Source organism: Myodes glareolus, chromosome 21, assembly GCF_982192425.1.
Source record: "Myodes glareolus chromosome 21, mMyoGla1.1, whole genome shotgun sequence".
In the NCBI taxonomy this organism is placed as follows: Eukaryota; Metazoa; Chordata; class Mammalia; order Rodentia; family Cricetidae; genus Myodes; species Myodes glareolus.
In genome coordinates, this window is record NC_142046.1 from 16,804,875 (window position 1) to 16,821,126 (window position 16,252).

The window sequence follows — 16,252 nt, forward strand, 5'->3', positions numbered from 1 at the left end:
TGGTGCTGTTGGGCCCAAAGAGCGTCCTCTGACTGGACTCTGTCTTTCAGGTGTTTTCTAACCTACCAGTCCTGCCAGAGCTTGATATACCGACGGTGTTTGCTTCATGACAGCATTGCCCGGCACCCTACTCCAGAAGGTAGGTGCTGGCTTAGCCTTGGGTGGGGTGGAGTCAGGTTCCACATCACATAAATGTCCTGCTCTTGGTTCACCACAGACTCATTCTTCTCTCTGCAGTTACTGTAAAGCCAGAACCAGTTAACAAATGGTCCCAGGAATTCACAATGCATGTGTGTGCTGTATGTCAGCTGATGGTGGAATAGGGAGCTGTTGTTGATCTACTTCTGCAACAAGGTCTTCAGTCCAGTGGGAGGGCCTGACTCAAGGGAGTATGTAGGGGTTATATTTGGGTAGCCACTCTGCAGATGATGCTCTTACACAAACTGTTGTTGTTACTGGTGCAGTATTGCTCTTCTAGAAGCCATTGAGGGCTAGTTCCTGGTTGATCTGTGTGCTCTTTCACATATTTTTGTTTCTGAGAGTGCTAGCTAGAAAATAAGATCTTAGAGCTGGGCAATGGTGGTGCACACCTTTAATCCCAGCACTTGGGAAGCAGAGGCAGGCGGATCTCTGTGAGTTCGAGGCCAGCCTGGTCTACAAAGTGAGTTCCAGGACAGCCAGGGCTACACAGAGAAACCCAGTCTTATGGGGATGAAAGAAAGAAAGAAAGGAAGGAAGGAAGGAAGGAAGGAAGGAAGGAAGGAAGGAAGGAAGAAAGGAAGGAAGGAAGAAAGGAAGAAAGGTTAAAAACAAGAGATCAGGGGCTGGAGAGATGGCTCAGAGGTTAAGAGCATTGCCTGCTCTTCCAAAGGTCCTGAGTTCAATTCCCAGCAACCACATGGTGGCTCACAACCATCTGTAATGAGGTCTGGTGCCCTCTTCTGGCCTGCAGACATACACACAGAAAGAATATTGTATACATAATAAATAAATAAATATTTAAAAAAAAAAAACAAGAGATCAGGTGTCTAATAGTCATAGAATGCCAATTGTTAGTGTGAGCTTCACTAACCCTACACTCCAACCAAATGAACCAGTAAGACAGGCTTGGAGAATCAAACATGCTTTGATGAACAGAAAACAAGAGTATCTAAAACTCAATCCGTACTTATTTTTGCTAATTCTCTCAAGGTTACATGTTGGCAGCTTGGATTCTTTTTCTTTTTTAAATTAATTTATTTATTATGTATACAGTGTTCTGGGCACCAGATCTCATTATAGATGGGTGTGTGAGTCATCATGTGGTTGCTGGAAACTGAACTCAGGGTCTCTGGAACAGCAGTCAGTTCTCCTAACCTCTGAGCCATCTCTCCAGCCCAGAAGCTTAGATTCTATATCTGCTTTTAGTTGACCAAAATTCTCCATCTGAGTCTGCACCTTGTTCCTAGTTTAAAACATTTAGAGAGTTCTTAAGCAGTTACTACAGTTGACTTGATGTTTCAGCAAGATAGGAGTTTAAAACCAAGAGTCCCGACCCTTGACTCTGGGTTCTGAGTAGAACTGGAATAGAGCAGAGATTTCACAGGCCAGCAGTGGTCTGTTGTCACTACTTGTCTACTTTTCTGCTATGGTAGCATTTCTGAAAAGTTGGTATTACTGTTACTTTACAAAAGCATACTATTCACAATTTACAAACTGGGCGTAATAACTTGTAGCTATAATCCCAGCACCAGGGAGGCAAGGGCAGGAGGATCGAGTGAGTGGGTGGTCAAGTCTAGCCTGGACTATGTAGTTAAGACCCTGTCTCAAAAACAAAAAATAACATGTGAATATAGTCCTTGGTTAACTTGAACACTTGTGGCTTTTTTAAGTTTTTTTTTTGTGGTTTGTTAAGGGATATATTTGGTTGGTTGATTTTTTTTTTTTTTTTTTTTTTTTGAGACCGCGTCTCTTTATATGTACTCCTGGCTGTCCTGGAACTTGTTATGTAGACCAAACTGGACCTAAGATTCATAAACATCGTCCTTTCTGCCTTCTGAGTGCTGGGATTAAAGGCGTGCACCACTGTGCCTTGCACAGGTGGCTTCCTGAAGCGCTCCCTCTTTGCCCTGACCTTTATCTCATCCCAGGTCCAGTTTTGGGAGTCGCACATTTATCCATGAGCCACCTAGCCATGCACTACAGTATATGCACATCCAATCCTGTCACCTTTTCTGAGGCTGACCCTTGTGCTGCTGGCTTTCCTTTGCAGATCCTGACTGGATTAAGAGGTTGCTGCAGAGCCCTTGCCCCTTCTGTGATTCTCCTGTCTTCTGAGTGTTCGTAAGGAGGATAGAGGAACATGAACGTGGGTGTAGAAAGTGCCCTGGAGCCTGAGGAGCAGGTGTGCTGGAGGACCTGGAGCGGGACAGTGGAGATACACTCTTCTGACTGGAAGCAGGGAGGTCTTCCTTGAGCTCATTTCGCCAGCACAAACACTATCTTCAGGAACTTTTAAATGACTAAATGTAGAGAGTTTGAGTCATTTTGAGGTGAACATTAGCCACCCTCAGCTCCTCACCCAATGAGGACAACTTACTTTTCAAGTGTCTTGCCTAAAGCACTTGAGCAGAAGCCTTCTGCTCCTTGAGACATAATGGGCTCTACCAGAGAATCTGAGGACCTCACTGTGACTTAGATTTTGCTTTGGTCTGGAACTGCCTGTGGCTCCAAAGGACTCAAATTGGTTGGTACGTGACTCCTGTGCCAATACATCTTAAAGTGTCTAAAGCTGTGTGTGGCTGGTGTTTGCTCAGCAGACTCATTTTCCCATTGACTTGTTTCCATACACATGGAAGACATTTTCCTAAAACTATATTTTTGAAGCCAAGAAATAAAGTCAATCTTGATGTATCAAATGATCAGATGACTATTAGAAGTTAATAATTGTCATTTATTTTTATCTCCTGTGTCATCAGATTTCCTGACCCAGCTCCTTAGTATGTCAGAAGAGATTGAGTACCCCTTTCCTAATCACAGCCCCACATTATCCCCAACTGTGTAACCTAGATATTGGTACATAGAGGGGAAGTATTTTCTTCTTTTAGTATTAAATTGAAGCTTCAGTATTTTTAACATTGACTGAGTCAGATGTCTTACTGAGTATCTGGGGAGAAAGTTGGCCTATGGATTTCTGGAGAGAGGTGGCAACACGGAGTTGGAGGTCCTGAGGCTCTGCTGCAAGCTTGTGCAGCTCAAGTGGACAAACCTGGGAATTTCTCTCCTGCCAAAGGGCCTTAATATTTGAAATACAGGTATTTTTCTGTGGGCATACAGAGGAGACACACACACTTGTTTGACTGCTAGCTCTTCACCAGACTTGAAAGCATTCTGGAACCATAGTCTTTGGTTTTTTTTTTAAAGTACGTTTTCTGGGATTGGTGCTAATGAACTGGATTTAGTACACACATTCTGAAATTTTACATGTATTTAGAAAGTAGGGTGGAAAGTATACAACATGAAATGCTTTGCTCCTTCATGATCCATTCTGCTTTTATTTTAACATACTTTCCTGCTTTGATTTTATATCCGTAGTGAAAGACATTCTGTCCTCACTTCAGAAATATTGTCTTGGTACTTGGGTACCACAGTGAGAGCCGAGACCACATGCCATCCTGCCATACTTCCCGCCTCGAAAAAATAGCTCCACACTGGGGACAGACCCTAAGACCAGCATCTATCCAGACCAGAGGGGCAGCAAAGAAAGAGCCCTGACTGACCCAATTCAGACTATACATGACTGCAGCACAGCCTACAACTGTCACTCTTCATGGAAACATGGCAGGAGTGGAGATGGTACTGATAACTGTCTCCACTCTGTCAACTACGCATGCCGAGTTTTCTTTCTCTTGCACTTTGGGATCAGACTCCCTAGGTGTTTTCACAGGGGAATTTGGTTATTAACTGTTTAAAACTGGGAGTGACACCAGGGTCTTATAGTTGCCTCTTCCAGCTTGAACTGCCTGTGCTACGGGATGGAGTTGAGGGAGCTTTCAGTTGCAGCTGTGGTAGCTGTCTTAGCATGGGAAGAATAATAGCCATCGATTGCTGCCATGCATTTAGAAGGCTGGAGCAGACTCTACAGAGACCACACAAGCTGCAACACTGCTTGCTATGTATCAGGTCTTATTTGCTTCTGTTATTGTAGGTATGAAATGGGTAGTTTATTCTAGTTGGTGTTCATGCTGAAGTCCTGATTTGTTCACCCCTAGACTTGAAACTGTCTTTGCCTACTACTAGATGTGCCAGAGGCTGTCGTGAGCACCATCGAAGTCTGGTCAGATGTAACATGTTCCTGCTTGTCCCTCTAGGCTCTAGCAAGAAGGCTAGACCTAGCAACAAGCTTAGCAAGTTAATTGAATTGGGAAAGTTTTGTTTTCTGTTTGTTTTGTTCTGTTTTTTTGAGACAGGGTCTCACTATGCAATAGTCCTGACTGTCCTGGAACTTCCTTTGTAGACTAGGCTGGCCTTGAACTCAAATATCTGCCTGTTCCTGCCTCTTATATTGGGAAAGTTTAATCATTTGCTTAGCTATGTTAGTAACAGGTAAGGTGCAGATGGTAGAACACGGCCCTGGTCTGGGAGCCCTGCACCCCTGGCAGCAGCTAAATGGCCTGTGTTTGCTGAGTGGCTACAGTTCCTGAAATGAACTAGATTCGGGTTCTGGTCATCCCCTTCTTGCTTTACTTTCCTCAAGAGGCGGCATTAGGATGCTTTTTAGGGCCAGAAAAATGTATAGTGATAAAATTTCTAAAGGCTAAGCCATGTTGTAGTTCTTCCTAGAAGAGACAAGAGCTGACTTTGGCTCTTTGACACCACAGTGTTGCCGTCTATTCTGAGCTGAATGGAGTGCACTCCAAGTCAGCATGGAACCCCCCCCCCAAAAAAAAAAACAGTCAATGAGATACTAAAAGCTCTTTCACTTTAGACTTCAGGAGTCACAGGCAGGCTTTGGCAGCCATTCATGGTATGTCCTGGTAGAGAGCAACCTTGCCTTCCCCTTGGATTGGATTGGAAGGACGACCCTGCAGGGTCTAACGAAGTGGATTGTCTGGCTTTAGTTACTGTGGAGCATCATTGCCCCCACACACTTTAGACTGTGCCTCACACTCTCCTGTTACTAGACCCTCAACTGTTCTCTATTGAAGCTGAAAAGTTCTTGAAGTTAAATCTGCTTTGTGTCTGCCGGTCAACCTGAGCGCACAGTAGGTGAAATGTCCTTAAATGGAACTACACTCAAGGTAGCCTTGCTTCTAGCTGCCTACAGACATGGCATCTCTGCCCGAGTAGCAGGCAGAAGGTAGTGTTCATGGGTTCTGTTCTTCAAAGTCATGTTTATATTGAGGGGAGAGACGCTGATGCAGTCAGGGTTCTAGTCATGAGTTTAGGTAGAGCCAGATGTTCACCAGCAAGGCCTAACTATTCCTTCATGGTAATTGAGCTCAGCAGAGAAGGAGGAGGTATGCATCCCAATCACTCTGTATGCTCTCAAGCAAATATGGGGTTCTGGGTTGAGCAGATCACACCTCGGAGTTCTGAATCTCCTGTTTGTTTTTAAGATTAAAAGTTTCTTATCTCAAGGCTGAGGGTGTAGCTCAGTAGATGGAGAGCACTCATGAGGCCTCAAGTTCCATCCTCAGCACTGGGGGAGAGAAAGGGCTGTTTACTGTTTACATCACTGTCATGAAGTTCTGTTGTTTTCATAAAGAAAAATACTCTAAAGTAGATTGGGTGAGTCAGCATGATGGCACACACCTATGTTCTAAGCACTCAGGAAGCTGAGGCAGGAGGATCAAGTTGAAGACCAGCCAGAACTGTGTGGAAAGAACCTGCCTCAGAAAACCCAACACTGGCCAGATTGTGCAGCAGAAGAGGTGGTAGTGAGGGCATTGCGACGTTTCCAGCCCAGGTCTACATTTGGCTGGCGGCATAGGTGAATGTCCATGTTCTCACTGCCTCTCTGTATGGTACTAATATAAAACCAAGTGTCCATGAACTGTTTTCCAAGCCTTCATTTCACATTTGTATTTGATATGACATGGGTGTGAGCATCACACTTGTTCAAACAGATGTCTGTTGTGCTTAGTGGTTGTACCCTCTTTTTACCCGATGCTTGTGCTAAAGTTTGTGCTTGGCTTTGGATTGTATGTTTACACCTGACTGTTTTTAATAAAGAGAAAATTTTATGGTTATGCAAAGGACGTTTTTTTATTTTTAAATTCTTACTATCTAAGCAATTGTAACTTTCAAGGTTTCTGCTAAAAACTAAGAATGATAACTGCCAACCCAGACAAGCCAGCTACTTGTTCCCCCAGTGTGTGTAGTGGTGCAATTAGCCTGTATGCTCCCCCAGGGCCGGGACTCAGCTACTGTAGTCTCAGCTACTAGAGCTGGAGGGCTGGTGAGTGAGGCTCCCCCTCCTTCACTGTCCCTCATGATCAGCTCCACGGGGCCACTAAGACAGGAGAAGGCAGGGTTCTTCCCTAGCTCTGAGGTTTACAAGACCATGCTACCTTTTATCCCTGTTTCTGATTTCGTATCTAAGGTAAAGACCACAGTGCCCAGGGAATGTCTGACACTGGGAAGATGGAAAAAGTGGAAATTTGGGGGTGCTCATTGTCGGTATCCAGCCCCACTGTTAATCTGGGAGGCTCATGTGCGTATCCAGCCCTACTGGCGACCGTGGTATGTCCTGCCAGGTAGCTGGTGGGCCACTTATGCTGCAAATGAAAATCTTCTTAGAGTTCTCTGCTTTGGGAGCCTGAAAGCCTTAATGATGCTCGTATGTAAGGTCAACGTTGTGCTGTGGAGTGCTGTGTGTCTCAGCAGCAGTGCAGTCAGAAACAACCTCATACTGAGTTCTATATGCAGAGCCACTACTAGCCTCTCAGCCACTCTGTTACTTAAATGTCAAGTATGTGTATAGTGTGCGTCTATTTTCTGGAGTTCACATGGTTTACTGCAAAGCTGAGATACCTCTAAATCCAGTCACCCCTGTCAGGGACTTGGTGTCCATTCAGCCCTTTAAAGGTACTATCCTAGGGGCTGGAGAAATGGCTCAGTGGTTGAGAGCACTAGGTGTTCTTCCAGAGGACCCGCATTTGTTTCCCAGCACCCACATGGCAGCTCACAACTGTCTGTAACTCCAGTTCCAGGGGATCTGACACCACACCAACACACATAAAGTTAAATTTAAAAAAAAAAAAGGCTTCTATCCTAGGCTGTTTTCTGTTGCTGTTGCTGCAATAAACACCATGACCAAAGCAACCTGGAGAGGAAAGGGTGTGTTTTAGCTTTCAGGTACAGGTTATAGTCCATCATCAAATTCGGAAGCAAGAGTTGAAAGCAGAAACCCACTGCTTACTGGCTTGTTCAGCTGTGTTTCCTACAGCCCATGCTCCTGTGGGCATCCATCAGCCTGTGGATGATACCGCCCATGGTTGTCTGGACCCTCCTACAGCAATTAGCAACCAAGAATGTGCTCAACAGACGTTGCTATTAAACCAATCCAATGGAAGCAACTTTTTTTTATTCCTTTTGTTTTTCTAAGACAAGGGTTTCTCTGTGAAGCCTTAGCTGTCTTGGAACTTGCTATACTATATAGACCAGACTGGTCTCAAACTCAAAGATTCCCTTGCCTCTGCTTGCCAAATGCTGGGGTTAAAGGCGTGTACTACCACCACCTGACAGAAGCCACTTTTCAATTGAGATGCCTTCTTCCCAGATGTGTCAAGTTGACAACCATGATTAGCCACCACAATGGCTAATTCCAGGAGAAACTTCAGGGATGTAAGGGAAGTGAATTCATTTACCAATAGGTTAAAGCATCGGTACTTTTTTTAAGGTGTGGTGCTGAGAGGATTGAGTCACTCAGAGACTCACACATGCCTGCCCAGCAACCAACGAGCTATAACATCCCATGCCCCAGGTTATTTTTAATAAATTTACTATGTGCATATGATTAGAGAGGGGAATGTAGAACCCCAAGGACCACTTTGTGGAGTTGGGTCTCTCACTCCTTTTTGTGGGTTCTAGAGGTTGAACCTCACTCAAGTTGTCAGGAAGCCTGTGTGTGACAGAGCTTTTATCCACTTACCCATCTTGCTGGCCTAGACCCCTGACTGTTAACAATGCCCGTAAATAGTACTTGTCCAGGAAAAATGATACTGGGAACACACTCTCGTTGAAACACCAAGTAGTGGATGTGCCAGCTGGCCCCTTGTGCTGGGTTAGCCGCATCATTAGCAGCAGACTTACCTGGAGGACTCCTGTGGATTTAGGAGGAGTCTGACAGCCAGTACTCATTCTCTGATAGCCATCCATCTGCTTCTCTAGCCTCTGTTTTTACAACTGCCCACCGATAAGCTCAGACCCCATGTCTATGATCTGTTAAGGCTCTGCTTGTGTGCCCGGCTTGCTGGTCTGTGCAGCTGCTTGGAATGTCCATTATTCCTGCTGGGAGTATCAGCCTCCGCACAGCTGTCTCGGCCTCTCAGGAGAGGAGTTTTGGCTGATTTCCTTAGGGATACAGCAGGCTGACCACTGCACTGGAATCTCCTCAGAGCAGAACTCAATTAACCTTCAAAAGGGAGGAAGTGAGTCCTTCCATGGGCAGACAGTGATCTCTTTCCCTGTCTGGCTTTCTGCTTGGATTCCCTTCCAAAGTAACTGTCTACATCCTAACCACCTGCATCCAAGTGTGAGCCACGTAGGGAGCAAAGGCTTAACCAAAGTCATTGACGCCATCAGTAGCCTCAGAAGAGGACTGGGATTTCCTCACTAGGCAGTGGCAGGTCCAAAAAAACCTGTGTACATCCTGGACCTGCAGACACAGCCAAGGCTTTCCAGACCCGTCAGACCTGATGAGTGAGGGTGCTGAGATCCAGCTGGGTGCTGTTGGAAACACCCAATCCCATGCTCTAGTAGACATGGCTCTCCTTTAAGGATGGAGAGCACCTGCCATCACAGGACATCTCTCCAGAGGCTCTCCTCTTCTCTCCCTCCCCAAGTCAGAAACTCGGTCCTTTTTAGTCTCAGGGACTGGAGTGTAGCTCATTGGCACAAGGCCTTGGGCTCAATCCCAAGCACTGCCAACAAGAACAACAAAATGTGTTTTCAGTCCCAGCTCCAGGAGGGCCGTCAGGGAACAGACTGGATAGTCACTAAAGAGTGACAAGCCTTGAAAGTGGAAGAAGGAGAGCACAGGATGTGGCTAGTGCAGACTCAGATCCTAGTGCTGACAGACACAGTGCTGCCTCATTGCAATGCTGAGAGAGGGGCCCAGATGCTCCTTTGCCAGAGAGGCAGATGACCAGGGGCTGTCTTCCCCAGAGACAACAGAGAACCTCGGCAAAAGCCAGGGCCAGGCACGGGTCAGGGAGAGGCCGGTGGTGCCTGTGCTCCAACCCAGAACAGACAGTAAGAGGTCAGTAACGATGAGGCAAGAATGAGATTCCCTTGCTCAAAACGATTCTGGAATAGCAGAGACCAGGTGGCGGCCCTCAATGAGAAGGTAACCAAGGGTTCTCAGGTGGTTCAGTGCTGTAGGAGGCTGCTTGTTAGTTTCCTGGCTGCCCAGACTCCCGAAATAACCACACAGAAACTGTATTAATTAAACCACTGTTTGGCCAATCACGATAGCATATTCCTAGAAAGTTCTTACATATTAAATTAGCACATTTCTATTATTTTATATTTTACCATGAGACTCGTGGCCTATGGCAAGGTTCCAGCTGGCAGCTCGTCTTACCCCTCTGTATGGCATCTCACTGACTCTGCCTTCTTTCTCCCAGCATTCAGTTTAGTTTTCCCCACCTACCTCTGTTCTGCCCTGCTCTAGGCTTAAAGCAGTTCTTTATTAATCAATGGTAATCACAGCATACAGAGGGAAATCCCACATCAGTTAAGTGCTGTGGTATCTGGCCTGGTCCGATAGATCCTGGTGTTTTTAGGGGTGAGATGCATAGGTGGGACATGAGGGTATTTTTTTTATTATTTTAAACATAATGGGGAGATCAAGGGCTTAAAAACACTTTATACTCACTTCCCAATCTGGAGCTGGTCAAGCAAGTTTGGCTGACTGGGCCACTAAACCCCAGGGATCTGCCCCAGTGCTGGGAATATAGACATAGGCCACTGCACCTGGTTTTTTCTAAAATGAGTTCTGGGGATAAAACTCAGGCCCTTGGATTTGCAAGGAAGTACTTTACCAGATGATCTATCTCAGCACAACTATTAGGGCCTTAAAGACAGAACCAATAGAAATATATATATTTATATATATAATGTGTACAAATATAACAGTAAATATAATATACAGTATAATACATCCTCTTTTAATATATATTAAATACATATTAATTCGTCTTTATATTATAATTAATTATATATTAATATATTTATATTTATCATATACAAATATCTATTATAATATATAATATATGTGATATAATGTAATTATATCACATGTGTAATATATTATGCAATATATTGTATGGTATATACTGTATGTATAATACATATAATATACAACATATGTTATAGTTCTATACATTATATTTGTATATATATTAAATTAATTAAATTTGTATGTATAAATATATTAAATGTATTATATATATATTATTTTTGAGACAAGGTTTCTCAGTAGTTATGGAGCCAGCCCTGGAACTCACTCTGTAGACCAAGCTGGCCTTGAACTCCCAGAGATCCGCCTGCCTCTGTGTTCCGAGTGCTGGGATTAAAGGAATGTGCCACCACCGCCCAGCTAAAAGAGGATTTATTAGACTGATTTACATGAAATGGCCAGAGTAGTTCCAACACAATGGCTGACTCACACTGGAAAGGGCAAGGAGCAGATAGTTGCTCATTCCGCAAGGCTGACTGCCCCAGCCATCCCAATCCAACATTGAAGGCCTGGAGGATTCCCCGTGAGCTGATGGTCTTTGGTCTATGTGAGAAGCCTAAAGAATCTGGTTCTTCTTGTTGAGATGCTGCCCACTGCTCCTCATAGCCTAAGGCTCCAGGTGGATGATCAGCACAGAAACCCTAGAAAGGTTCAGACCCAGGTTGGGCTCACGGCTTAAGGTGCTGCAGGGAATTGATGTCCAGACCTTCCAGGAGTGGACAAGGGATCCACCAGTCATTGGTTCTGGTTTTGTTGTACTTGTTTTTCGAGACAAGGTTTTTCTAGCCCTGACTGTCCTGGAAGTCACTCTGTAGACCAGCCTGGCCTCGAACTCCCAGAGATTTGCCTGCCTCTGTCTCCTGATTGCTGGGATTAAAGGCATGCCCCTACCCCCACACAACTGTTTGTTTTGGAGACCGGGGTCTCACTGTCTGAGACTGGCCTTGAATGCAGAATCCTTCAGCCTCCACCTCCCCAAGGCTGGGATTGCAGCCATGTATTACCATGCCCAGTGCCCTATCCTGGTAATGAGAAAAAGAGCAGCCTTCCTGAAATGACTTACTGGCTAGAAGCGTGTTCTCTAGCTGTGAGGAAAATCAGGATGCGTAGCTGTTAACTTGGCCACTGAAGAAACTGAAGATTCTCATGACATGGAGGAGAAGACCTTGAGAGTGGACAGATGGCACAGGGCTGGAAGATGGCTTGGTACAGAGTGCTTGCCACCCAAGTGTCAAGATCCCCGTCACCTGTAAATGCCAGAAATGCCAGGTAGTCTTGTCCTCCCTGTAATCTCAACACAGGGGAGCAAACTGGCAAGCTAGATCTGTGGAAGTCCACGAGCCCTAGGTTCAACAGGAGATCCTGCCTTGAAGATACCCACCTCCGGTCTATATGCACAAACACAAGCATGTAAATGGACCTATACACACAAAAAAAGTAAAAACAAATGTAAACAATACAATCATGCCATGGTGCCCCTCCATCCATTTACCCACCCACTCACCACTCATCCTCTGTCTACCCATCCATCTGTTCATACCCCCTTACCTATCTGCCCACACATCCATTCATTTACCCACCCATTCATCATCCTTCACTTACTCATCCATTTACCAAACTATTCATCATTCATTAGCCCGCCCATCCATCCATCCATTCATCTATCCATCCATCCACTCACAGTCCCCTGCAACTGAAATTCCAGGGATTTATCTGTGGTCATCACGAGGATGACTATTGAAAGTTTGGTCAGGGGGAAGATGGACATTTTCCTTTCTGTCACTACATTTTTTTAAAGCAAGGAACATATTTCAATAATGAAAGATACCTATGTTTTTAAAACATGGAAGTTTATTCTGTGGTCAACTATATGGCTTTTTTTTTATGCACTTGAACCTCTTTATGTGCTATAAAACTCAACATCTAAGCCACCTTTGCCTTCTATGGGGGTCTCATAGGAGTGTGGCTGCATTTAAATTGCCTTTTTTTCCCATCCCCTGGGAACACCGCTAGACTAGCCATAATCCTACCAAAGTGCTCAGGAACTTTGACTGACAGCCCTAGGTAAAACGAAGTAAGTCTGATGAGAGGATGCGAGTATTTAATGAGACCTATGGGTGATGGTTCTCCGGGGCTGTCAGAAATCAGATTCTCTCTCTCTCTCTCTCTCTCTCTCTCTCTCTCTCTCTCTCTCTCACACACACACACACACACTTTTGCTATCTCTTCACAATAAATGCCAGTCACATGAGCATGAAAACTTTGCCCTTTTTCCTCTGCTATCTCCCTAGTGCTGGGGACGTGGCTCAATAAGCATTGGCTGGACTGGAGATGTGTCTCAGCTGGCAGAGTGCATTCTCATGTGTTTGAATGCTTAGCCTATAGGGAGTGGCCCTATTAGGAGGTGTGGAGAAAGTGTGGCCTTGTTGGAGGAAGTGTGTCACTGTGGGGGCGGACTTTGAGGTCTCATATGCTCAAGCTACATCCAGTGTGGGACATGGGTCTCTTCTGTTTACTTCAGATCCAGATATGGTGATGCACACCTGAATCCCAGTACTTAGGAAGGAGGTATAGGCAGGAGGATCAGAAGTTCAAAGTCATCCTTGACTACAAAGGAAGTTCAAGACCAGCCTGAACTAGATGAGCCTGTGGTGGTTTAAACGGGTCTGGCCCCCACAGACTCGTGTGTGTGAATGCTTGGCCCATAGGAAGTGGCACTATTAGGAGGTGTGGGACTGTGGGATAATGCCCTTGTATATTGTAAAGATTTGTCACTCGTATTGGTTTAATAAAACACTGATTGGCCAGTAGCCAGGCAGGAAGTACAGGTGGAGCAACCAGACTAAGAGAATTCTGGGAAGAGAAAAGACAGAGATGCAATTGTCATCCAGAAGCAGAGGAAGCAAGATGAGAATGTCTTACTGATAAAAGATACCAAGCCACATGGCTAAACATAGATAAGAATTATAGGTTAATTTAAGTTGTAAGAGGTAGTTAGTAATAAGCCTGAACAATAGACCAAATAGTTTATAATTAATATAAGCCTCTGTGTGTTTATTTGAGACTGAATGGTGGGGGGACCGGGCAGGACAGAAACTTCCATCTATAGTGCGGCCTCGTTGGAGTGGGCATGGTCTTGTTGGAGGAAGTGTGTCACTGTGGAGGCTGGCTTTGAGGTCTCGTATGCTCAGGTTATGTCCAGTGTGACTCAAAGTCTCCTTCTGTTGTCTGCAGTTCCAGATGTAGAAGTCTCAGCTCCTTCTCCAGCTTTACAGCAATAGTAACCATAGCTGAGACAGTCTTACTATGAAGCAGGGCTGTTCTGGAGCTCACTATGTAGACAAAATACCCATACAAAAAACATACAGAGGCCATCTTGGCCATGTGTTGATTTGAGTTGCGGGACACACCTATCAGGTCACTTTGCTTCTCTGTGTGACTCTGAGAAGAGTCTCTTCTGGCACCTTACAGGGAGCCCTGGCAAGCTAGACATGTGCTGAAATGGGTGTGTACCGTCAAGGTGGGTACTAGGGAACCTTGGTGGAGAGGCCCTAGTGGAGATCTGGGAGGCGCTCAGGGTCTGACAGCCTAGGGAAATGGGAGCTGAGGCACTCAGCAGAGGGGAGGCACAGAAGGCAAGACATGCAAGAAGCAACTCCCAGACCAGCTCTGAACTGGGGCAGGCCCAGGGGTGAGCTCTGTAAAATGGACTTTGAGCTGTCCTAAGTTAGAGGAGCCTTTGGGCATCCGTCCCAGGTCTCTAAGTTTCCCAGAGCCCTAAGTGCTAGAATCTGAGGTCCACCTGGTCCCAGGAATCCTGGATTTCAGGTCAGTCTTGGCAACAGGTGCGTGTGGGACACCTAAGGACCCACCTGACTGGGATTGTCCTGAAGGAGGAGATGATGGGAGGAGCCCAGTCACACCATCAAACCCAGGTCTCTTTGTCCTGGCTCCCCCTGCAAACCCAAGTCTCTCTGTCCTGGCTCTCCCTGCGGGGCCTGCAGGCTATAGAGAGGGCAGGGGATGACTGGTGACTCAGTAGCCCTACAACCCCTCTCCAGTCCACCTGCCACACCTGCCACACACACACACACACACACACACACACACACTGCTCATAGAGCAGCTGCCAGCCCCAAGAGGCTGCTTATATTCAAATGTGTAAAAGTTAGATAAAACTTAAAAGACTTCTCTTCTGTGAGGGCTGGAGAGATGGCTCAGAGGTTAAGAGCACTGACTGCTCTTTCAGAGGACCCGGGTTCGATTCCCAGCACCCACGTGGCAGCTCACAGCTGTCTGAAGATCCAGTTGCAGGGGATCTGACACCTTCACACCATTGCACATAAAATAAAGTTAAGTAAACCATAAAAATATTTTTTAAGGGGCTGGAGAGATGGCTCAGTGGTTAAGAACATTGCCTGCTCTTCCAAAGGTCCTGAGTTCAATTCCCAGCAACCACATGGTGGCTCACAACCATCTGTAATGGGGTCTGGTGCCCTCTTCTGTCCTGCAGACATACACACAGATAGAATATTGTATACATAATAAATAAATATTAAAAAAAATTTAAAAAAAGGCTCCTCTTCCGTGGCACAACCATATTGCAGATGCCTCAGGAGCCTCCTGTGACCAGAAGCTGCCAACATGGACAGTGCAGATAGAAGCAATGTCCTTCATTCCAGAGAGTTCTACTGGACACCATGTTTCTCTCTCTCTCTCTCTCTTTCTTGATCTTTCTTTCTTTGTTTCTGTCTGTCTCTCTGTTTTTCTCTTTCTTTCTTTCTTTCTTTCTTTCTTTCTTTCTTTCTTTCTTTCTTTCTTTCCTGTTTGGTTTTTCAAGACAGGATTTCTCTGTGCAGCTTTGGCGCCTGTCCAGGAACTCACTCTATAGACCAGGTTGGCCTCATACTCCCAGAGATCTGCCTGCCTCTGCCTCCTGAGTGCTGGTATTAAAGGCACGCACCACCACCACTTGGCTCTCCCTTTCTTTTTGAGATGGAGTTTCCTGGCAGTACAGCATGACTTTGAACCACATAACAGGAGGCTGGCCTTGAATTCCTGATCCTCTTGTCTCCATCTCCCAAGTGCTGGACTACAGGTGGGTGCCCTGCGCCTAGCTCAGTGCCAAAGCTGTAAAGCAGAGCTTGGCCTGTGTCCTCACCGGGCTGAGGGCTCTGCCTATCCCCACACTGGACCCTCTGGGTTACCGAGAGCCGGCGGTATTTATCACTGCACCTGCTAGCGGGGGACAGCTAGGCTGTGAAGAGTGAGTTTAACTCTGTGGTGGCTAAACTTGATTGTCATTTTGACAGGACCTGGGATCAATGAAAAGGCGTGTCTGTCTGGGAGGATGAGCTGAGAGGGAAGGGTTCCCCCGGGGTGGGAAGCCTCTGGATGCATCTGCTCTGTTGCTGTTGCTCATACCATGATCTACCATATCAGAATCTAGTCTTTCCAACCTTCCAGTGCAGACTAAAGACCAGTCAGTGACTCCACGAATCCTTCCTGCTGCCAGCACCAGACTTAGACATCTAGATGATCTAGCCCTGGGGACTAAGCGCTCATGAGGTTCTCAGACTCTCCAGCATGCAGACAGCCATTGTTGGCCTAGCTAGTGTCGGTTCCATTCCTGTATAGAACGTGACCAGTGCATTCACCCAGACACCCACAGTGGGACGGTGCTGTTGCTCGAGGTGAGGTTCATCCACATCTGGTTTTAGAGGGAGGATGCATCCAGCATCCCACCGTATCCCCATATGGGCCTCCTCTGTCCTGTGTTCTCAGACTTCATAAGAAGGCGACCTGAGG

General features: G+C 45.9%; 1 protein-coding gene across 2 annotated transcripts in view; it reads left to right on the forward strand.

The window, feature by feature from the left end:
* Gtf3c4 (general transcription factor IIIC subunit 4) overlaps positions 1 to 6,236 on the forward strand; it is a 30,487-nt gene extending 24,251 nt beyond the window's left edge. The window contains exons 4-5 of one of the 2 annotated variants that reach the window (XM_048431880.3): positions 51 to 139; positions 238 to 678. In XM_048431880.3, coding sequence (XP_048287837.3) covers positions 51 to 139; positions 238 to 323 — 175 coding nt within the window. In that variant the 3' untranslated portion in view covers positions 324 to 678. Of the gene's footprint in view, positions 1 to 50; positions 140 to 237; positions 679 to 2,251 lie in introns of those variants that run through there. The other variant, XM_048431881.3, reaches the window with a different exon arrangement.
* Positions 6,237 to 16,252: the final 10,016 nt, after the last annotated feature.